The 24,886-nt window shown below is 37.2% G+C and overlaps 1 protein-coding gene across 1 annotated transcript in view; it reads left to right on the top strand.

Annotated features, from left to right (window-relative positions):
• Positions 1-24,886, top strand: part of ST8SIA4 (ST8 alpha-N-acetyl-neuraminide alpha-2,8-sialyltransferase 4) — a 63,691-nt gene that overhangs the window by 22,606 nt on the left and 16,199 nt on the right. The window contains exon 4 of the mRNA XM_075526820.1: positions 5,913-6,206. Within this exon, the coding sequence (XP_075382935.1) occupies positions 5,913-6,206 (294 nt within the window). The remainder of the gene's footprint in view (positions 1-5,912; positions 6,207-24,886) is intronic.

Here is a 24,886-nt window from a genome sequence, read left to right as displayed (position 1 = left end):
TCCATACATTTTACTAATCATTAGATTTGGCAGGGGGAGATAGGAGGTTTGTGCATGACTTTTTTGTAAATCTCCCTTTTTTGGGTGTATGTGAAAGTTATCACAGTGCTGCTGCACACCTTTATTTGAAGAAACAGGTGAAATGATGTTCTACATATACACAGGTATTAGGGTGATGGGCTTCCTGCAAGTAGAGTGGGTCGAGAGTACTCCAACCGTTAGGTTGTCTGCTGCCTTGAACTTACCTTTTTTTTGCCTCTGTGTGCATGAGCCTTGAATTTTATTTTCACATCCAAGTGTTTCTTAAAATGTAAAGAATCTTTGAATTCAAGATTGCAATTTTGATTCTTACGGGAATCTGGATATGAACCTGAATATAAAAGCTTGCAGGCTATTCAGGAAAGAGTATATGTTATTGATACTAGCTTAGGTAATGCCTTATCTTTCAGAGAGGTTTAATGTTATGTCTTCCAGCAACAATCTAATTTTCATTATTTGGCTTCTCAGCATGTATGTGGTTAATATTGTCTAATAGATATTTCTGGCTTTGCTCTACAAGGAGAAGATATTAATGAAACAAAGCATGTTTTTACAGCATTTTTGCGCAGCTTGGGCTTTAGAATGATTTCTAAATATTTATTTCAACCTGTAAACCTCAAGTGCACAGATTGTTAAAGGATTAACAAGTGTACAGACTCATGGCCAATTCTTGCACTATTACTGTGTGAAGAATATTCTTTTAGTTCTCAATGTCAAATAAAATGGAAATAGTAATCATTTTTACTGAAGCACATTTTTAGGACTGTTATTTAAAATTCACTTGAAAAAGATTACTGATATATGGCTTATGAATATGACATGTTGGACATTTGCATGCATATACATAAGCTATATATTTATTAGTGACCAAGCAAGCTCAACTGAATCTCTGTGGAATAACTGACTTCTCATTTGAGTGTATTTTTGTGAATATTATTTCATTATTTTCTTTGTTAAGCTCTGCTCTGTAAAAGGCTAAGTATGTTATGGATGTGTTTGGGCTATAAAGGTGTCAGAGCAAACCCAGGGTTGATTACTTTGATGTAAGTGAGGTATAGCAGCACTTACTCCATTTTTCAATCTTTTCTCATGACTTGCAACTCCAGCCACTGGCAGTTTGGTTTTTTTCCCCACACTTTTTCTTAATATATCCCACTGTAACTAACATATGCAACAGATATTTGTGGAAGAAGCAGGTTTTCAATCACTGAGACTTTTTGGTCTGCGTATCTTAGGATCTCAGTTATTCTACAGACACCCAGATACCATGTGATATTTCAGACATGAACTAATTTTTCCCTTTCAACCCAGATCTCTTTTTAGTGATAGCATTACAGTGCATGTTCCTGTTGAAAATCTGCTATCACACTGAAAGCTCGTGTGTGGGAACCTCTGCATTTTTACTATGAATATTTTTTATATATATATTTGCCTTTCAGTATCACGATTATACATGAATGCTATGTAAATTAGGTGGCCCTGTAAACTGACTGATTACCTAAACTGTATAATTGATGCCTGATAGTAAGTTTAGACTAACTACCCTGTTGAAATGGATGCACTGTTTTGGACATGGTCTGGGCTGATGTCATGGGAACAGGAACTGCAGCATTAATGTGAGGTGCCTTGCATATTATTGTCTATGATACTACCAATCACACAGATTATGAATGTGTCCCACTTACTTAGGTTTTCTTCCTAACCCCTCTCCCAAATGTACAAGTCTTTGTCTCATTAGACCAGTTTCTGAACACTTCTGCTGTAGAGAGTGCTTAGCAGAAGTAAGGAAGCAAATAATGACTCTAATTATTTGCTAGTTTAGTGCAAGGTAAAAAAAGAAGGAGCTAGAGCTTCCGATTAAACAGGAGTACATAAAAAAATAGCCATAAACTTGTCAGTTTTAAAGCACACACTTACAGTGAATTCTTATGGAAAGAAAAAGATACCAAGAGAACTCATGAAAACCATCATTTTGCAAAATTATTTTTGCTGGGGCAAGCTGCATTTCATCATTTTCTCTGGAAACAGTCAATAGGTTAGGCTCAAGAGAAGGAGATTTACAAACCTTTATATAATGTGATGTATATTCTCAATGCTCATATTTATAGCTGTTTGCTTAATTGCTGAAGTCAATCTTCAGTGCTATATGACTGTTAATTCCAACCTGTTCTCATATTATGAGGTTACTAATGCTGAGAATAAGTTTGTCCTGCTCAGCTTTGACCTGCAGCCCCTTACTTGCAGGCTGACTAACATGAAGGCAATACTGAAGTTTTTTTAGATTGAATGGAAGATGATGGTATGTTGCAGAAAATTGTGTTTTGGAGTAAAAGTTTAAGCAATCATATAGTTGCAAGGTATCAATAATGTGGCATGTGAGAAAGAGGAAATTCAGTAAATTACAGTCTTCTATTTATTCTTCCTGCAGGATTTGATATAGCAATGACAACTTAAAAAAAAAAAAAGTAAGGTTTCATTTGTTGTGTACAAATTCCTAGGCACTTAATGGTAAAGCTTGTGGTGCCGAGTACCCCTCACCTCCTCATCACTGTTATGGATATATTTGCCATTCTATGCTTTACAACAAATGAACTAGAATTAAAGCATATAACGAGGGAAGGGTATTGCATTGCCTGTTTCAAAGTTGTTCAGTTAATAGGCTTCTTAATTTGAATTAAAAGAAAATAAGTATATGTTTATGTGTGTCTTTGAATACAAAGTGTTCTTGAAAGAATCCTGAGAATTGATGGGTGATCATTGACATCTGCTAACAAAATAAACTTAAAATTCCAACAACTGTATGAAACTGTGGTATAGCATAAAGATGCATTAGAGGTTAAGATAAAAGCTCTGAAACAGGTAACAAAATCTATTTACATATACTCAGGTCTACATGCAAATACACAATAGGTAGTTTTATTAGCCCTGAAACATATCTTCCTATAAAATTTTCTTGAAGTCATCTGGAAATATAAATTCTCTGTTACTAGCGGTTTAGGGTAAGTGTTACAGTTCATCACTAGCACATAAACTCTTGAACTCATATGGAAACACTTCTGACATAACTGCTCCATTTACTCTCTACTGAAGAATGCTGATTTGAATTGATGGGTGTTAGCAGGTGTTTCATATTTTCCAACTTTGTGGATTAATATAGAGTAATAATTCAATATTGACACTTCTAATTTAATGAGCACTAGAATCATTCTTTGAAGGAAGTAACCTCTAAGAAAATGAGAATTGGCTTAATGAGGGTAATATTTTTATAACTTGGTCAACTACAAGTAATTTAGTAATGTTTATTTCCTTAACAGAGCTAGAAATTTGTGTAGAGCTTGTCTTACATTTGTATTCTACTAAAATAACAATCTTAGCAGTGTACATGTAACAGCATCTGGTTACTTCTTTGAAAACAGCCTTTCAAAGTACAGATGTACTTGCACATTATTTCAAATTTCAGCACTGCTACTAATCCATATTTATATAACTGAATTTTTAAAAGATCAAAGATTGAGGTGTTCAGCATTTAGAAAGCAAAATGCCTTACCTGCTTCTAATATTATAATCACGTGTCCAGTTTGAGACACTAAAGTTTGAAAAATATGACTAATTTTCTAAATAACTGTTCATAGACAACGCCATTGTTACTGAGTGTATTTGCATTGCTCATTACTTTCTGAAGTTATACTTGAAAAATCTGAATATGCAGTATGTTAAGAATTTATACTGCTTACGCTGTATACCATTCTAAAATCCAGTATTTCATATTAAGTATACTACTGATGAAGCACTAATGACATGCAAGGTAGGTAGACCTTGTATTTGGGATGCCTATGATGATTTTTTTCAGGATCTAGGTGAAATTACATTTATATACTTGTTTGAAACTGCATACAGTTTTAAGATTTAGGCACTGATGCTGTTGGCAGATCAGAAAGGAGCTGTCAAAGGACGTGGAATCATATTAGAACCATAAGGCCTGTGTTATATGTGCACACTTTGCATATAGCATATAGCTTTTTAAACAAGGTGGTGTTAGTATATAGGTGCTTCTCAAAGTTGGACACAGAGAGCAGGATTTGCAATGTCAAGCTCTGTCTTATGTTTGCAAGTAATAAATGTCATCACATGCATATATGTGTGACTACTGAAAAAAATCCTGCTGTGCGAGAATCCTTCATTGTGTTGTGCAGTCTGCCCTTAAAAGAGGTGTTTTCAAAAGCAGCAGTAATCCGGTGAATTTGATTGGTTGATTTTATGTCTTTGGTTTGATTTTTTTAATTTTTAGATTTTATGCAACACCAAATTTTTTACAGTTCCAGGTTATAGGTTCATGCATTAAGGTTTTTAGAAACAATTTCCAAAGCCAGTATTGAAATCAGTGGGAGTTTTTCTTGTGCCCTAATTACCATTTTCTAAAAGATACTACTCTTAGCAGCCTGTAATACATACAGGTGGTTTGTGGAATAGATGTATAAAGATACTGAAGAATGTAAATCTGTTTCCTAAGAAAGCTTACATTTGCTCACATGCCATCAGAAACTTAGACAGCTTTATCTCCTAAGAATGTATAGGCTTTATGATCTTCAGAACACTTCTTTCTGAAGAAGATAGGACCACTTCTTTAGTTGATAATTACAGAATGATGTTCTGAGGAATTAGTATTATCAGTCAGGACTAGGTCATCAGTTGGTGTTAATCAATATTGCCCTGCTGACTTCAGTTATTTTTATACGGCATTGGAGATGTGTCCATTAGAAGATGCTAGGGAATAAGCTTAAGTAAAAAGTTTACTGTACCAGAAAAGAATTGCAGAACTAATAGAATACTATTTATATTAGGAATATAATAACATGCAAATGTCTTGAAGGACTCAGTTCCAACATTGCTTCTTAGCTTCCTTCACCTCAACAGAGCAGTTTGTTAAATTGTGAAAATATGGTGTCAAGATACGTATTTGGGGCATACCAGCTATACGCTAATTCACTGAGGATGTTGTGGAGGTAATTTGTTTCAGTCGGATCATACTGGTCACTGAAATCACAATTAATTTCTGAATTGCATTTTGTCACCTGCATCCAGTGCTACCCATGGAGAATGCTGCCTCTGTGTGATTACATATATATGTGTTTTTATAACTGAGGTAACAAACTATGCTGAACAAAGGCCTGATGAGACCTTTTTCTCAAGCCTAGAAAAAAGCACAAAGCTACTGCAAAATTAAAAAAGGTTTGAAAATGAGACACCAAGGAAAAGTGGAAAGATTAATACTTTTTCCTAAAAATTTCATTTCTAAATGAAATGAAAATACTACATATCAAAACATCTGGTCAGCTGCAGTGATAATATCAAAAACCGAAATACCAAAAACTCATTTAACATGGGGCAAAGTTCATTTGCAAATCATATTTAAATACTGCATTGTAAAAAAAAAAGCAATTACTAACCTGTATAAATTATACCTTAATTGGCTGGCATGGCTTCCTTTAAGAGTGAGAGCTGTTGGTAACATGATGACAAATGAATACTAATGAAAGGTAATAGGTGTTAGAAAGCCTACTCTTATTTATAAGTGCTACTCTAGCTGTCGATGCATTTTAGAGCATGATGACATGGTTTTCAAGTGTACAAAGAACTTTTTTTTTTTCTCACAGCATTATGTACATTTAATGTTTTTAAGAAATTTGTCAAATGAGTGTCCCAGTTGGGTAAAATGCTACATGTTATCACACCTATTATCACTGGTATTTTTTTCTCACGTTAAATTGAAATGGGCTTGCATGTTCATTTTCAGGTTTCCCTTCATGCACACATTTTTCTGAGTTAATGTTTCATATTTATTTTCATTTTTCCATTAATTTCTTCCTCTTCAGGTGCAATCTAGCTCCTGTGGTGGAGTTTGCTGCCGATGTGGGAACTAAATCTGATTTTATTACCATGAACCCATCAGTTGTACAAAGAGCATTTGGAGGCTTTCGGAATGAGAGTGACAGAGAAAAATTTGTGCATAGACTATCCATGCTGAATGACAGTGTCCTTTGGATCCCTGCTTTCATGGTCAAAGGCGGAGAGAAGCATGTCGAGTGGGTTAATGCATTAATCCTTAAGAATAAATTGAAAGTGCGAACCGCCTATCCATCACTGAGACTTATTCATGCTGTCAGAGGGTAAGTGTCTGGAAAAGACTGGTCTGTCCTTGGCACAATGAAGCTCATAACTAGAATTTCTAGCAGGCAGAAAAAAGCTCAAGTAAAATGTTAAAAGGAGTATGACATTTCCATTATTGTTGTAATGGATTGCATTTATGATAAAATAACTTTGTTTGGTAATAAATATTGTCCACTCATTTGGCCTGCAAACAACTGAAATGCATTAGCACAATAACTTTTCACTTTCACTTTTACATACAAAATTTTTAAATGATCATTATAATGATAAATTAATGAAAAAATAGTTTGAATTCAAAAGATATTTGAGAGTCATCAATCAGAGGACAATGAAATTGTGCTACATGTCATCTTCTAGGCAAGACTATGGAGATGAAAAATATAATTTAAACAGCACAGATGATAGGGTAAACAACCATGTAAATAATGAAGTCTGGCAGATTGGAAAATAATGAGCTGCTTTGTGAAACATCTAGGATTTTGTAGTAATCTTTCTCCTTTTGAATTTGGCCAGATGCTTGAGCAATTCAAAAACATTGATCAGAATCACTGAAAACATTAATGTAACCAGTTGTTTTGAAAAAAAAATTGCTCCATGGTTAGTGCAGAGACTTTTTTTTCAACCCGTGATTAACCAAGACTGTCAGATGAAGGCTTCGGTGTCTTTGTCACTACAAGTAAGAGTATGTAGGGCTATGCATGAAAAACATTCAGAAGATGACGGTAGTGCAATATCTGTTTGTGTAGTGAATTATGACAGTATTATAATATTCAGCTTGAGTTCCTTGGACTGTGCTGCCTGTTTGTGGAGTTTTGGGAGATTACTTAAAGTATTAGTATTGGCTTGTACACCAGTTACTGTTTATGTATCTGCCTAAAAAGTTGTTTCTGTTACAGCAGCAGAGATAAGATCAGAGGTGATGTTTGAACTGTTACCCCAATCTAGTACGAAAATATTAGAACAAAGCTTAGAAATATGTTGTTCTTCAGGATATTAGGGCTTTTGAATATGCTTTTCTCCTTCTGCCATGTCTCAAATAGATTAACTGCTGTGTTCTTCATGTGGTACCCTTCTGGCACTGGAAAAAAATAATCTGTTCCCTTTGGAATTTGGAAATCCTTTGGAAATCCTTTAATTTTTTACTGAGTTGCTCAGTTTCCATAGTTGTTTGGATAGTTGTTTTATTATACAGTTACACTTTAGCTATTTATGGGCCTTGATTGGGTTGAATTTTCAAGTATTCAAAATGCCTGTAACACACCGATAGGTGTAGCAGGTTTTGTGTGTGTGTATACATCTGAATAAATAAGATTGCTTCCAGTTTACAAACAGCTGTTCTCATTTGCATCTGCTAAATCTGGGCAAAATTATCAAATGTGAATGGTAATTCAGAATGTGCAGTCTTTCAGTTGCCCAAGTTGAAGGTCCTTTAGGGGGCTTTGTCTTAAAAAAAATAATTAGCACCTACATCGTCTCTCTGAAAGACAACAAAAGCTCTGCCATCAGAATTGGTGTTGAAAATTTAGACTATGCTGTATTTCACATTATACCTAGCAGTGTCATCTGATATGACTGCACAAATTTGTCAGGTTGTTGAATCTGTGCTCTAAACCTTAGGTCCTTCAAACCTTGCTTGTTTAGTCACCTTGCTTTCCCTTTTTTGTTCTTGTGGGAAGTAACCGAATATCATAATTTATTCGAGTAAGGACAAAACAAGAAATCAAATTTATCTTTGGTCTAACTCTTGACTTTACAAAGTGAGGTGCATGAGGTGAATATGTCTTCGTGAGTCAAGCTTGGAAGTGATACAGTTAGCAGTAATATATTTGGAACAAATATGCTTTAGATTTCTTAGAAGGCAGTCTTAAAACACCAGCCCGTAATAATGATGTTTGTATTACAACAAAGTTAAATCTAGGGAAAGAGTACATCTGTACAGGTTGAATTACATCTGTTTAAGATCTGTTAGGTTTATGTGTCAGATGGAATACCATGGTAGTATGAGAAATTAATAGGCAAAACTGTTCTTAAATGAAAATATGCCTGAGCTAAAAAATAATGTTTTCTACAAATAAGTAATGTAACTTGAAAAATAAAGTAAAATTTAAAGCTGCATAACCTCATTATCAAATCAGTCCATTTTGAGCAGGAAGACTTGGGAAAGTTTAAGCAAATTACAACTGCTAACTTCAGTTTGAAACTAATGGACAGCTAAGTCTGCTGCCATTTAAAACTGTGTGTGCAACTTACATACTTAGTTTTAAGGAAAATCATAATAATACTATATTCTATCTCTTGTGCTCATATTTATTTCAAATTCAGTGTAAACTTATGATTTATGAGCCTCTGAAGAGATACTACCTAAAAGGAACTTCTTTAAAACACTCATTGTTTAATGAATCTGAACTATTTTTGTGTATTTGTTTTGATCTATTTCATGTATTTGTTTGTATATTTGATGCTTTTGCAAGCTCTCTCCTTGCAAGTTTTTGTGACTATGTTAACAGTGATGACCTAGTGGAGGGACCTGTGGTGCTGCAAAACAGAAATGGTAAAATAAGGGTAAAATAAGGGTAAAATAATAAGGGTAAAATAAGGGTAAAATAAACATAATGTGAAGATTGCTATTAGTTGAATGAGAAGTGAAAACAGGAAATCTACCCACAAAACCTGCCTGTTAAAACACACAGTAAGACCTGTGCAGAGCATCTAATTTCCTTCATAGGGTGCCTGAGCATATGTGCAAGACTGTGAGAATGCAAGGCTTACATGATGTTTCTCAGCCTCTTGAGCAGTAAAAGGGAGATGGAGTTTGATTTATTGATGAAAGCATGATAAGGAAAGCTGAACTGCAAGAAGCGGTTTTTGTAGACTGTCTTACTTTACACAAGGAAAGTATTTGCATCTGCAGCCTTTGTTTTGTAGACTGTGAGCATTCTCAAATAGTTGCGTGTTTGAGTGTAGCTCAATGATTGTCATTAAAGGCTACAGAAGTGTAGAGCAGACACGTGGGAGTGTAGCATTTGCAATCACTGTACTGTATTAGTATTTGTAACATCCCCAACCTCCTCTTAACCTGCATACAAGTATGTATTCACTTCTTTTGTTTCCCGTTTCTTGCCTTGATAATTCCAAAACATTCTGGCTTTACTCTTTATTTGAGAATGCATATATTGCATTAAACAATAATTTATATGGAGGTAGTCAGAGCTGTTTTAAATTAGACTTTAATGACAGGAGAATCAGTCAAGAGTCAGTGTGGCTCTTATGTTGCTTTTTATATCTTGAAACCCTCCCAAATTCGTAACGACTTAAACACAGTGAGATTTTTGTTAGACCATGCCAAAGACCTAATACTAGGAGGGTTGTCTATTGAAGGACTGTTCCTCAACTTGAAAGCATATTCTAATGGAGACAAATTAAAAGGTGCAATTTTATGTTTAATAGGCTAAAAGATTCCCTTAAGCTGTTTCAGAAGACTTATGCACCTATGCTGTTTTTCCGATACCACAGATATACCTGTGGATGTGGTATACCACAAGGCTATACTATATCCATATCATTCAGCTGCTTGAAATGAGGCTTTTATTTGAAACTTTAATGTATTATATTGCAACTACAGGTCTTCATAATCTAAAAATACAAAACACACTGATACAGGCCTGAAAACTGCCTGAAAAGAGATGTCTATCCTAAAAAGTTACAATTACAAACTCTTCCTTTTTTTGGAAGAACAAATAAATTCCCAGTGTAAATTTAAATTTATATCAAGAGTTTGATTTAATGCACCTAAAATTTTATTAAAAATATGGAAATGCAGTGTATTGTGAGCTACATCATTTAGTAACTAATTGTCAATAAATTTCATAATTCCAACATGACAAATGAAGTACTAATAGAGACATTTAATGCTGAAGGGTGCAGGCTGATGGCCACAAGGTTTGGAAAGTATTGTCCCTTTTCTTTTTTGTGTGTATCACACTGCCAAATTGTTCAGGCAAATTAGGTTTTTCCTTCAGCAGTCTTTAAAGCATAAGGCATAGGCAGTTTCTAAAGACAGAACATTAACTTTCTTAGACTTCTGTTCTGATCTAATGAGGCCAAATTCTGTACTCCTATGTACTGTTCTATGTAATAAAAGGGCAGTTTTGCTGCAATCACATACTGAAATTCTGTCTCCTGTTTTCTTTTAATGACAGAAACTTTCTGAGCAGCACATAGTATTTGGGAGTTACTCTTGATCAGATAGTAGAATAATGACTGCATTCTGAGAATGATTTTGAAAAATTATTTTTTTCTGTCCATTTATGCATGTTTTGGGTCATAAAAAAGGTAATGTGGTGTTTGAAAAAGAAATTGCTTTTTTGCAGATTTCATGCCTTATTAAACTTCTGTGAGTGATGGCCACACCTCTAAAATCTCAGAGTTTGAGAACAGATTATGTAAATACTAATTCCAACATGATAACTACTTTTTTAATCAGTAGCATATCTTAAATGTCCATTGGATTCAGATTTTTTACTTCAGTAGATTTAGATCAAGTGACAATTTATTTTCTCTATTTTGCTTTTGTACTTCTTGATCAACAAGTTTGTATTTCAAGTTAGAATATTGGATTTGGAAAGTGATTTGGGGGCAGTTGCATGATTTTTTCACGAAGTATTTCTAAAAGCTGTTTTATGGAACTTTCAACATAATTGTGCACACATTATTGACAAAATAATTGAGGTAATCAATACATAACAGAGTTCAAGATGGAACTAGAATCTAAAAATGAAGAGCTTAACTGATTAAAACGATTAATTTGCTCTCTAATGCCACTGCCAGGGAGGTTAATTACAAAGTAATTATAATGAGCAAACCACACAACTTTTTTTTTTTAATTGAATTTAACAACAAATTTCAGAAACTTTGATGTATTAATATGCCTGAGATTTAATGCTGAGCTCTTTCATTTTTAATAATATTTTCCAAGTGAGATGATACTCTTTGAGGTGTGGACAGTGTCTGTATAAAGTCTGGTCTCAGTAGCAGAGCTCTAATGGAATATGCATTAAACAGTAGGCAAACAGGAACTGAGCCTGCTGGGATTAGAGTCCAGATCTTGTTTACTTCCAATGGTGGCAGACAACGAAACCTGAAAGTAGGATCAGCAGATGCTTTCTGCTACAGCTCCTGCCTTGCAGTTCCCTGGAGGGAGTAGGGAAGGCTCCTGAGACTAAGTATGTTATTGGTACATCAGGTGGAGGCCAGCATTAACTCCCAGAGCCTTGCACAGATATTTGCCAGCAGAAGCAGGAAAAGAAGAGCTGAAGACATCTGCTGAAGAGGCAGAACACCACCACTCCCCCACCCTGCCAAGCAATACAGTCTTTTACAATACAGTAGTTTTCTGAGAAGTTTTTTCTCATGTTTACTCTCCCAACTCCACAAAACAAAGTTCTTACACTCATCTTCATGTGTAAGAATGTTTTCTTGGCTTTTTTCCCTATTGGAACCATCCCATGAACTATTAGTCACTCAACAGCAATATGGCTGAAATTGCTTCACGTAAGATTCCTTCCCGTCTTCTGGGTACAGAACAGTCGCGTGGACATCCTGTGGGATTTGCCTGTGCTCAACTTATTTCCTCCTTGCTCCTGCCTGTGTAAGAGTGGTATTAGAGTTGATCCTGCATTAAACATGGTGGAATTCCCACTGAAATCTCTGTGTTTTGCCTGTGTAAAGAGTATGCTATGCCTATTTATGGTCACTGTTCAGTGCAGTCTTTTTTCCTTTATTAGTGAAAGCAAACAGCTGCTGTTTGAATGTGGTGACCTTTTACACAACTTCACCATGGCTCGAGAGTCCTTTGCTGTGGGAATTACAGAAAAAATACTTGGAGAAACTTAAACATGCAGAAATCAAATAGTTCTCCAGCAGCTCTGTGCTAATAAAGAAACAATTGCTGGGAGCAATCTATATTGTAAACAGTTCTGTTAGTTATTTTACTGCTAACAGACTTTACTTTTTTTCTTTACTGCTAAAATATATTTCTTAAGAAAAGACATTTTGGAGTACATAGATCAATAAATAATCACTGCAGAAAACAAAAGATTAAAAAAAGTCCATTAAGCTAAAAATACAATACTATACCTGATATAAAATGGCCATGTGTTTTGCATCATGTCATCCAAATATTCACAGTATTAGCAAAAAAATTCACACATTTCCCTAGTTTTCAGTGGAGTACAATCCCATGTTTCATACATGTGGATGTTAAAATAGGAATTCTATATTACATTACCCTTGTGCCCTTCATAATACATCAGTACAGCTGGCTTTGTTTATAAGTTATACAAACAAATGGGGTGCCAATTAGTTTGAATTTTCAGAACTTAATCTATTGTGTGAGGTCATTCTTCAGATCCCGGGATCTGAAGAATCCCGGGATCTTCTGCCCTTAATAGGAGAGCAGGAGGTGATGCTCTCGTTCCTGCAGTGGAGACACTCCAGGGTTGATCTTTCAGCCCAGCAGCTAATTACCAGGGCTGCATAATGCTAATTATCATACTGCTGTAACAAAAATTCTAGCTGTGCAGCTGAGAAGCAAACCAGAAACAGTTTTTATAGTCTGTCTTTGAGGAGCGAAGTCAGAGAGGACTGGATTCCGTAGAGATTCATGTTGGGCAGATGGTATTAATAGGATGGGCAGTAGCTTCTCTCCTTTTTTGGACGTGAGGTGAGCTATCTCTTGATTCTATATGATACATGTGTGCATGAGGAAGTTCTGTCAGGTTTACTTCCTTTTTTAAAGTGATGTTTCTAAGGTAAAACTTACAACAATTCTGCTAATTTTTATTTTGATTGTAATGCTTACCAAGAGTTTTCAAAGATATGTGCATTTAGCTTTGATCTTACTGAACTTTTGTGATGAGGAGCAGTTGTATTGAGCATCCAGCCAGTAACAGTTTTCTTCATTGAACTTTTTTCCAAATTGATCCCTTCATCTGGAAAAAAAATAATAAAAATAGACAGTAAAAGAACATTTAAAAGACTAAGCTTTTTTTTGTCTTTTGATCTTTGTTACATGGGTTGTTGGGTTTTTTTTTTGGGGGGGGGGGGGTAGGGTAACAAAACAAAAAGAGCAGACCAAAAGGGAGAAGATAGAAATGGATACACATTCTAGCTGCCACATTGGCGTTAGCAGAACTAGATCAAGAACAGAGTATGGCATTTCTTTCTGCATGGGTGACTGCGACAGATGAAAGATGATGCCACCAGGTCCTGTCAGTTACCTTTTACTCCAATTCAAGTCATTGGGTTGTTTGTGAAAATGAATAAACAGTCCAGTCCTTCAGTGAAATAATACACTGGGACAATCCACCTTCAGTGGTGTCAGGAAGGAGGAAGGAGCAGTTTGGCTTAGTATCTTCTGTAGCCTCCCTTTTTTAGTGCGAAGAAACATGAGTTTCTTCAAGAATGCTTTAATGGGTTTGTTTGAAGTTCCGAGGTTGTTCTTTGTATATAGAGAAAGACTTAAGTGCTTCAAGTCAGAAGCACTGAGTAGCATTTAGGCATTTTATGTCTGAAGTTACCAAATGCCAAGGCTAATGGCTACCTTCCTCCCAAACACAGCTTGTGGGGAAGCAGTCCGTCTCTTCCTTTTACATAAGGAGTCCCAGGGTTTAGCATTCTCCATTGTGTAGGAGAAAAACTCCTGTTCATTCTTCTTTCTGAAGTGTACTGGATCTGGCTGGGATGGAGTTAACTTTCTTCATGGCAGCCCTGTGCCAAAATACAGGTGCTGTGTTTTGGATTTGTGGGTAAAACAGTATTAGTAACATACCGATGTTTTGGCTGTTGCTGAACAGTGCTTGCACAGCCTCAAAGCCTTCTCCATGTCTCACTCTCCCTCCACCAGTGAGTAAGCTGGTAGTGGGCAAAAAGCTGGGGAGGGACACAGCCAGGACAGCTGACCTGAACTGACCAAAGGGAAATGCCATACCATAGAGCATCATGCTCAGCAAGCAATAAAACTGCAGTAGTGGAAGAAGAAGGGGCAGGGTGGTGTCTTCCAAGGTGGCTATTGCTGAGAGACGAGGTGGGCCTTGGTCTGTTTTGTGGGTGGTGGTGAGCGATTGCCTTTTTTCCTCGTCTTTCATTCACCTAGTAAGCTGTCTTTATCTTGATCTATGAGTTTTCTTGCTTTTGCTCTTCCTGTTCTTTCCCCCGTCACACCAAGGAGGGAGCAGGGAGCAAGAGAGCAGCTGTGTGGGTGCTTGGCTGCTGGCCAGGGTCATCCCACCACATGAGGGAAGGAATTTGTGTATTTGCTACATCAGCAAAGTATAGGCTTTTCAGAGACTAAGGAAGCCTACTAGCCTCTTCCAGTTTGCATAAAAGAATTAAGAGACTGAGTTAGAAAGTGAGAAAAAGGGTGAGCATTGCTGTATTTCAGATTCCTGGGAGATAAAGAGGCCAGGTGGTTAGGTCAGTGCTGTCATGCAGGGTCATGTTTTAAGCATGGAACATGTTTTGAAGGAAAATAACTGATTCATTAGGCAACAGATCTGGATTCTGCCTCTTTGGTGTTAGAAGGTGCACGATAGTTGAGTAGAGATGCTAGGTGCCTGCATTTCAGATGGAATGAGATTTAAATCTCTTTACCACTCCTCATTTCCTTCCCAGGCTAGGCTCAAGTCTCTGCCCCACTGTGCATGCTGTGTTAAGCATCTCTTTCAGCAGAGGTTGTTCCTGTGAGTCCTGTTCTTAGGTGTCCTGCTGTCCTTAATTGTAGACATAGTTACATTTTCCATTCTGTATTTAACGGGAACAAGAGTCATCATTTGCATTTTTTGAAGCATATATTTAGTGAAGTAGTCAAAGAAAATTGACGTAGAGAAAGTTATTGCTAGAACTTGCCTTTCATTTTAAACTTAGTTGTACTTTATTGGCTAGCAGTGGGATACAGGGGAATTTCCAACCAGAATGAGTAATAATTTTCTCTCACAACTTGCAAGCAAAGAAGACATGTAAAAGGATCTGAGATAAGACCCTACTGAGAACAAGTGCAACTGCTGGTTTCAGAACATTTTGGAGACTCAGGAGGGTTTGTTTATTTTTTCCATTTCAGTATAAATGTGGGCACACTCACCAGAAGTGTTGGCAGAGAGGAAGTAGTGGGTGTATCAGAGTCGCACTGAAACCAACAGGTGGCACAGCTTATGCTTATATCAAAATCTTTAGCTTCAGATGAAACTAACATACAGAACGGCTAAGAGAGCAGTATCCTCCTGTTTGTTCTAGACTGCTCCTACAATGTAAAATCTATCTGTGGGCTTTGCAGACTGTTTGAAAGGTTCATGTTTGGCATGAACTTTCCATATGAGGCCTTTCTCACCTTTAGTCTGTAAAGGACAGAGTACAGAACAAGATGCAAGAGAGAGAAGGTAGACTGCAGAACATAGCTCTCAATGACAAGAAGCTTTCAGAAAATAATCTCAGTGTTTCTTTTTATCTTCCTTTGCAGAGCTAGCAGTCATTTTAAAATCACTAAAGCAAAGCCCTGAGGGCTGATGAAACAAGATCGAGGAGGGAACCCCTCCCTCAGTGCTGCAGTGTGTTCTCCTCTCTAAACAGTGAGGTACACATGCCTGCACCAGATGGGAAGCTGCATGGCTACATGAAACCTCACAAGTGTAGCTGTGAGCTATGCTGTGGGGACTGTGTGCCGAGGAGATGGTGCAGCAGGGCCAGCTATAGGGGATTGCTCTAAGCTGGCACTGGAAACAAAACACAGGTCTTGACCTGTAGACCACTGATGGCAATTGGGATTTCTGCTGCCTGCAAAGGGTTTGTCATGGGTTTTCATAGAGGAATTGATTCGCTGTAGTTTGTGGGTTTCCCTAAGTCCCCAGGGACGTTTCACAGTGGGAGCATATCCATAGAGATCACACTGACTGTCTGTGGAGTCAATTAGAAGGTGAACTGAATGAATTCTGGGGGGGTAGAAAGACGGGTTTGAGAGGATATGGGTAGAGGAAGATTTGGCCGATGCATTTGGAAACCACAACTCTCTGATGTTAGTAGCAAACATCTGTCCTTTTCCTAGAGAATCCATTTAGAGAGCAGTAGGCTGCTCATCAACAAGGGTAATGCAGAAAGGCTGTTGTAGAGAGCAAAATTTGCCTGAGATCTCCTGGTTTTAACTCATGAGATTGCTAAGCCATTGTTGCTATTTTGGTACGATGATCATCCTCTGAAACAGAGGTAAAAGAGAAGAGGAAATCTGTTCTTTTTGTTTTCAATTTCCATAAACTTGTTTGTAATATGCAAAGCAATTTCTGGGCACGCAATATCTGGGAAATATGCCAATGTGTAAACAGACTTCATTTCTGTAACACTGATGACTTGAAGTTGAGTAGCTCGAATTCAGGCTGAAGATCTCACTTCAAATTACTGTTAATTACATGGCTGACGGTAACTTAGTAAAACCACTGGCAATATACCATGACTTTTAGCATAATAGTAAGTAAGTAACAGTAAGACAGTTCAGTTTTTGCTTAAAGGCTTTAATCAAGAAAGTGATAAGTATTTCCTTTCCTTTTAAAAGAGTTTTTTAAAATGCTTTTACACAGTCTTTTTTTCTTTTTTTCTTCTTCATTTTTTTTATTGTAATCTTGCAGTTTAGTGAACTGGCTAGCTGATTCGTTTCAGGATTGTCGTAATTCCTTTTTTTCTTTATTTGATTTATAACAGCAGTAATAATAGTAGACACCTACCTGCTGGATGCCTCTATTGACGCATTTTGAAGTGCATGAAACCCACAGAAAGAAAATAAAACAAGTTATACAATGGAGAGGTCACATTTTGATTTTTTTGGCAAATACTAGCCAATCATGACAACTTCTTTTGTCATATTTCTCTATACTCCTTTCTGAAATATGTAGTAGAAAAGAGAAATTGATGCAGCAGGCTGTCATATCAGCAAATCTTGGAGAAAGGCAAGCTAAAGACAGGAAATCTTTCTGGAGGAAAAACATCCATTAATCTCTGTACTTAAAAACCACAGGAATTTCTATTGGGAAGTTATTGCTTGTAAAATCAGTAGTGGGTTCTGCAGCCTTTCGCATAGGTATTATATATTTGTTTCTGACCAATGGTAGCAGTGACTGAAAACAGTTTTTCTTGGTCTATTGCATGTCCTTGTGAAACCAGTTGGTGGGCTTGGCGGAACTCCAATCGCATCTCATTGCTGCTAATTGACATTTTGGTTGGCATTGTTTGTAGTGAAGCTAGAGCTTAATAGGATGTGAAAAGTGAGCAACAGTTGTTCTTTAAAGGTGCTAGTCCTTTGGCTTGGCAGTGTGTGGGCTCCTGTGTATTGTTTAAGTGTGCTTTTCATATTTAAAGGACTTTGTAAGGCAATCTCTCACTTTTGAGCTCGACATAATTGTGATGCAGCAAATGCTTTCTGTTCAATCATGTTCTTCAACACATGCTTGCACATGCTTCGGTGAATGCTTTTTAATTGTTTAAAGGTTTTGTGGAATCTTGATCCTAAGGAGTAACTTCTGCTTCCTTATTTTACCAAAGTAATTTGTATGAAGACTGGCTCTTCTGGTTGGTTAATTCAATGACAGCTGTGGGATTTATTATCATAAAATCAATAGCTTTTATATCTGATTAATCTGCTCTGGTCCATTGCAATTGATCAAATTTAAGGGCCTGTAATGGATATTTTGTTTAATAATCTCTAAAAGGGAGACTTCAGATCATATTGATTAAATCAAAAGAAGTCAGATTTTCTTCTATATGATTGAAGTTAGTCTAACAAGTAACACAGCATTGAACATGTTGTTTTACTGTACCTATCCAGAGCTGATGTTAGACATTATTGACTTCAGTCTTCAAGGGAAGTTGGGCACAAGCTGAATAGAGTTTTAACCTGTTTATCAGTCCAATGAGCGAAGAGCATCCTGAACATATTAAGTTCATAGGCTACATTTTCCAACATCAGTTTCAGTATCAGTGCCATTAATGACATGCTCCATGGTACAGGGCATACTCCTCATCCTGGGATCATCTTTATAAACTTCCCCCTATTGCAGGGACACAGAATATAATAATCCACAGCAGGGAGCAGAATGTCCCATAGTTGTCTTTTTGTCTTTTTTAGGGTAGATTTAACAGTTGATATAAGGTGTTAGAAAATGGTCTCTCAAGAATACAGACCTGTGGAATAGATGTTCTGGGGAACAAATAAATTATTCCAGGGTTTTCTGAAGTGGCAAAGACAGAATTTTACAATTTGAGTAGGTTCTTCCATTATTGTGTTCCTAATTCCTTAATATACATAATGGACACACTGCATTTTATTCTTATTCCTCATATATTTGGTTTTTTATTTTCTGAAGATGACGGCATTTGCGTTGTTTTGAAAAGAGAGAAAATTGGTTAGTTAGGATTTTTTCTGTTACAGAAATATGTTTACTGGGCATTACTGTAAGAACAGATACTCACATCAGTAGGAAAGACTAGATCTAATGGTGAAAGCTAGAATTAGTGCAAGTTATTAACTTCAATTACACCGCTCCAGTAACATTCTGTTGCAATTTTCACAGGAAAAATGCGAATCAATTGTAAGTTGTAGTAATGCTTTCTAAAATATTAAGAATTCCATAGGTTTTTGAAAAGCATATTTTATAAATTTAAACCAAAGTTACCTGTGTGTTTCAAAGCACTTAACAATGTCCACCAGTCAGTCTGCTGCACGTTACTATTATTATAACTTTGCAGTAAGACTACATTTTTCTTTTTCCATTACTCGCCTCTAGCTGAATTGTCATCTTTGTTTAAACAAAAGATTTTTCTCTGTTCTTAATATGACATGGCTTTCCCAGAGAAGCACTGGCTGCATAGTTGAATAGTCTTATCCGACCAGTCCCACTCTTGTATTGTTACAAGCCAGATTCCTCTTCCACTCCATTTGCCCATGTTTGACTTGGGAGATAGTTTTGCACATGTTAATTTTTAATGAACATTTTGTCATGCCCTCACCAATCCTCAGAAAAAGTCAGGACTGCAGACCACAGTTTGACAAAGCATGTAAGCTCAAGATTAACATGAACACGTGGTTATGTTGTATTATATATTATTTCAGTGACATAGGTATGTATTATTTAAATGGAAACTAAAATTCAAAAATACTTAAGTGTCTCCTCTCATAGCTGAAATATAATCTCTGTAATTGCCATCATCTAATAGATATTTAATAGTCATGCAATGGGAAAATTATCATTTTGCATTTATTGGAGGCTTCATCATTACTGTGCAGGACATGGGTCAAATTCATTTCTTGGCTGCGGTATCTTTGCTCACCCAAGCCGTTATCAAGGTTTCCTACCAAGGAACTGGTTCAATAGCCTTTCAGAGGCTTGAATAGCTACTCTGAGACATGTAAATAAAGGCTCTTTCAGGAAGGGAGTATGGCTGGTAGAAAGCAGGCTGCTTATTTATCACTCTGCCCAATTTCTGCCTGTTAAAATTGCCCCCGTGGGCTAGGTGAAATTGGACACACTCTTGGATTCTGTTTTTTCAGTTTTAGCTTCAGCAATAGGAGAGGTCCCAGTGTGGGCTTGTGTCTTTGCCCTTCAGCTGGAGGCTGACCTCTGGTATCAACCCAGCTGATGCCACAGACGAAACTTCTGCCTAGGACGCTAGCCCGCCATCACAGTTGGCCTGGATCAACCCCTAGGTCCATGAAATGTGCCAGCAGCAGGGAGCAGTGGTGCTGTCACCACTTGTGCCACCTCTGGGGAGGATGTGGATGAGGAGATGAGTGGAGAGGGAGATGAGTGAGAAGAGGAGATGAGTGGAGAGGAAAGGACGCTTTTCCAGCAATGGTTACTGCTCAGGGCAGAGCTTTTCCTTCAGCAGAGGTGGGAGTTCTGCTTCAAAAACAGACAGAGCATGATTGTGAGTCAAAATATGAGCTTAGGCTGTAAGTATCCTAAAAACTTGAAAATCTCAGTGAAGTAAAATACCTGTCTTCTATGACTGCCTTCTCATTTTGCTGTTAGGAAATGCTGTTTTTTCTATACACTACACATTTTCTTTTGTCTGTTGCTCTCCCATACTTTCACTCCCTGTTTTGCCTTATTTCCCCCACCTCTACATATGTTTCTGTGTGTGAAAGGTAGTCTCATTTTACTGAATAGATAATTAGTTGTGAAGGCAAAGGTAGTTCCTTCCCTAAAGCCAATAAAATATTCTTGTGCCATCTCCAATCTGATTATTATTTTTCTCTTCCTCCCATTCATCCCTCTGCTTCATCACTTCTCTTTAATCCAAACTAACACCAATACTCTTTTTAGAGAAGGAAATAAGTAATATTTACAATATATATGAGAGGAAAAAAAGCAATTGACTCCCTCTAAAACATACTTACATTTCTAGCCCTATTTACTTAAAATGCAATTGCTTTCTTTTGCTTGCTTTTATAACTGTTTTCTTAGAATTGGGCCCAGTGTGCTTTCCAGAATGGAAATCCAACACTACTTTTCCTGCCAAAGTTTTTCATTTGCACTGTCAGTATGCATAACTTTTGTAAGCATTATTTGCTTGTGTTGAACTGTTGATTGGGGAATGGAGACATAGTGGTGCTCCAATCTTTAGTCTCTAAAGATTTGTATAGAAGTCTGATTTGGTTAGCCAGTTACAATGAGTTTAGAGGGGTTTACGTATTCCTTAATGTTTGTTTAATCACAAAGGAAAACTGCACAGCTCAGCACTATTTAGTCATTGGTCTGAAGACATGTGTTCATCTGGAATAGCAGAGACATGCTCTAACTGAAGCACGTTAGGACAACTGTGTAGGCAAAGCAGCACAGCACCTTTCTCCTATTATGCTTAGCATATTCACTGGTCATGAGCATTAGCATTAACTCAGATTCTTTGAATGTATTGCTGTCTCCAGTCATGAGTGACAGAGGACTGTTGCTATTATTACTAGCTATTATGTAGGTCTGTAAGACTGTATGATAGAAGTGTCCTTCCAGTCAACAAACTATCTCGCTCAGAAAAGCTTTGCTGGGTATTTTTCGCCTTCCCCATTGGTCATAAAAGACAGCCAGGTAGTGAAAGCTTGGACTTTCACAGAAACATGCAGAGCATGGAAAGGATTGAGCTGAACTGTCTTCTAGATTATACACAGATTAATTGTTTATGAAGTTCCAACCAGGTATTCCTTTCCATTTGCGTTGTGGGAAATTGGGAGATACTTATGTAACAGATGGTATAGCATTAATGAAAAGGTGTCATGAGGAAAGATTCCGGTTAGATTATGTGGATGAAACCCAAACCCTACTGAAACAAACCAGAATAAACCTATCAACTTCCATATAACTGAGATGGCACCTTTTGCTCTAACCTGGCCTTTATAGGGTTAGTATTTGGAGCAGGAAGAAAGTTGAGGAGAAGAAAGAAAAAGCTTGCTAAATTAGTACATTGACAAGTCATGAAAAAGTTTTGAATGGGAACATCCATCAGTCAGTTTGTATCTGTGCTTTGTAGCTATACACGTAGGAAAATAGTTTCTCTTCTGTGAATTCATGCAGAAAGAATGAAACAAAGGAAAAAGGAGAACTACCAAATTATGGCAAATAGTTGCTTGGGTTTGGTATTCAACTTGTCGGTTCTATGGTTTTTCCTAGTTAATCAAATGTTTTTTCTTTTGTGCTGTTTTCTCATCACTGCTACTGTACCTTGCTACAGACATTTGCTTTGTATTAGCTTAGATTTGACTCTATGAATCATCTAAACACATCTCCCATCTTTCATTTCAAATCCTTAAATTCATACACATGCTAAGGGTCACTCTGTTCAAGTGTTCTCCATCATTTTTTAAGGTTTTATCTTACCCTTTAATATTTCCATGTGTTTAAACAGTTCCATGAGGCAAGAGTAAAATATATGAGAAAATAGTAGTCTTAGCTATTGGGAGTGTAAGGGGAAAAAAAAGCCCATTAATGCCAGCAGCTTGCAACCAATGTATAATAAAAAATAATTTACTTGATGCAGGTTCTGTCTCTATTAATAAAAAATAGATTGATTTGAACTTACAGACTGACACATTGACTTTTATCTTGTAAGTGTGAAGGTAGTTCATTCATTTATAATGGGCGGGGGAGTAAAACAAACAGAAATTGATGTAATTTTATTCTTTATCACAGGCGGGTGCTAGTTTATGGCCACAAGTTGAAAAAAAAGGTACAGTTTTTTTGAGCAGGTGATAATTTATTAACCTGAAGGAGACATTAACATCTCTTCATATCTTTGTATATGAGCTGGCAATATACACTTGCAGCCCAGAAAGCCAGTCATATCCTGGGCTGCATAAAAAGAAGCGTGGCTAGCAGGTCGAGGGAGGTGATTCTCCCCCTCTACTCCACTCTCATGAGACCCCACCTGGAGTACTGTGTCCCGCTCTGGAGTCCCCAGTACAAGCAAAATATGGACCTGTTCGAGTGGGTCCAGAGGAGGACCATGAAAATGGTCAGAGGGCTGGAACACCTGTCCTATGAAGAAAGGCTGAGAGAGTTGGGGTTGTTCAGCCTGGAGAAGAGAAGGCTCTGGGGAGATCTTACTGCAGCCTTTCAATACATAAAGGGGGCTTATAAGAAAGACAGGAGAGAGACTTTTTACCAAGGCCTCTAGCGAGAGGACAAGGGGCAATGGTTTTGAACTGAAAGAAGATAGGTTTAGGTTAGACAGAAGGAAGAAATGTTTTACAATGAGGGTGGTGAAACACTGGAGCAGGTCGTCCAGAGAAGTTGTGGATGCCCCACCCCTGGAAGTGTTCAACGTCAGGTTGGATAGGGCTTTCAGCAGCCTGATCTAGTGGAAGATGTCCCTGCCCATGGCAGGGCGAGTTGGACTAGATGATCTTTAAAGGTCCCTCCCAACCCAAATGATTCTGTGATTCTATAATTCATAGAATTCTGTATTTTGCTCCATCGCCTGTATTGCAGGAATATGTTATTGTCTAAGTATGTCACAGAAATAAGGTAGACGTGGAAGACCTCAATGAGAGATACATCTCTTTCTACCAGACCTCAGGAAGGAGCTGATTTGCCAGAAAGGAAAACCTTTTCTCCAGACGTTTCTCTATTAACTTTCTTAGTCTGTAAAATGTACTCTAGGTCTATTTTAGTGCACCTTTGCTATGTGCCTGTGTGCACATCTAGTGCACCTGTGATCTCTAAATAAATTATTTATAACTCACTTCTTTTAAAATGGAGATGTGTTTGACTCTTAAAAATGGTTTTGTGCATGAGTTGAGGGAGCAACACTTTTCAGCAGAGCCATGTACTGTGCTAGAATGAGTGTCAGCTGATGACTTCCATGACTCTGAAGCAAGGATAAGTGTTTAAGTTGCTATGCAACAGAAGACTAAACATGTTTACTGTCAGGAGTTCAGCACTCTTTTTGGTGTAAATGGATTCCTAAGGGCTTAAATGACTTTTAAAAATATATTTACGGATATTCTTTCAGATTTTCAGTAGCTACAGAAGTAAGTAGCCTCTACTCTTCCTTTCTCTCCTGTAGTGTGATGTATCACAAAGAATATTTCTAACTATGCAAGCAGCAGATCAGTGTTTCCAAGGTGTTCTGAGAGTTGGAGGAAGATAACAGTCTAGCCAAACTCGGCATGCTTGGAGCAGTAGGGAGTACTGACTGGTGGTGGATGGGTACAGAGATCATGACTTGTTACAGAAGTAGTAAGTGCAGGTAGAGCTCTGATGGTGGCCTGAGACAGTGAGTCATTTCTGTGGCTTAAAAGTCACAGTGAAAAGAGAAGTGATTGAAGTGGCTTTCCAGAAGCTTGAGAAACAAGGAGAACTTTGAGAAAGGAGGAGGTGAAAAGGAGCTCTGAAAAGCCCCATTCAGGTTTTTCTGTGAGAGTGCTGAGCAGTTAAGCACAGACTGAAGACTAAGGTGTCCCATAGATGTCAGCAAAAGGTTTGCTCAGCAAACTTATTTTAAAAGTTGTCATGAATGTGACTTGTATTGTGAGAAAAGCATGAAAATAAAGTAAGAGAAGATGGATCTTCCCTCACTGCTGAAAAAATTCTGTGTGGCTAATCGTAGATGACAGTGAATAAATGATCTGGAAGACCAATGATAAGCAGGAAAAAAAGCCATTCTACCAAAAATAAGTAACAAAAGTGACCTTGGCTTCTGAGGCTATTAAGGGAATGGTGAATGGACCAAAGCTTAGGACCTGAGGAATTCTAATACAGGTTCTCAGATGCACAAAAGAACTTGTTAAGTAGGTCTTAAAAATAATATGTCAACATTAGAGGATGTGCATGCATTCCAGCCTACCCAGTAAGGCTATGAGAAGATGGTTATTGTGAAGTGAATAGAGAAAACGTGGACCAGATGATCCTCCTACCAGTAATTAGTCTGGAGTAGATCAACCCCAGTCTGTTAATAATAATATTGTGTTATAAACAGTTTCATTCTGCAAACTTCTCTAGTGATCTTTATTCCCAACCTGATTCTCCAGTTAAGATAATCTTTATTACAGTACATTTAAAATGTCCTTGTTCCATTGCTTTGATTTTGGTCTTCATTGTCCTGAAAAATAAGTATCTGTTTCCTGCAGGATATTCTGCATCAAAACTGCTATTTC

Source organism: Mycteria americana, chromosome Z (genome assembly GCF_035582795.1).
Source record: "Mycteria americana isolate JAX WOST 10 ecotype Jacksonville Zoo and Gardens chromosome Z, USCA_MyAme_1.0, whole genome shotgun sequence".
Taxonomy (NCBI): Eukaryota; Metazoa; Chordata; class Aves; order Ciconiiformes; family Ciconiidae; genus Mycteria; species Mycteria americana.
The sequence above is the reverse complement of the archived record's forward strand: the minus strand, read 5'-3'. Positions and strand labels throughout refer to the sequence as shown.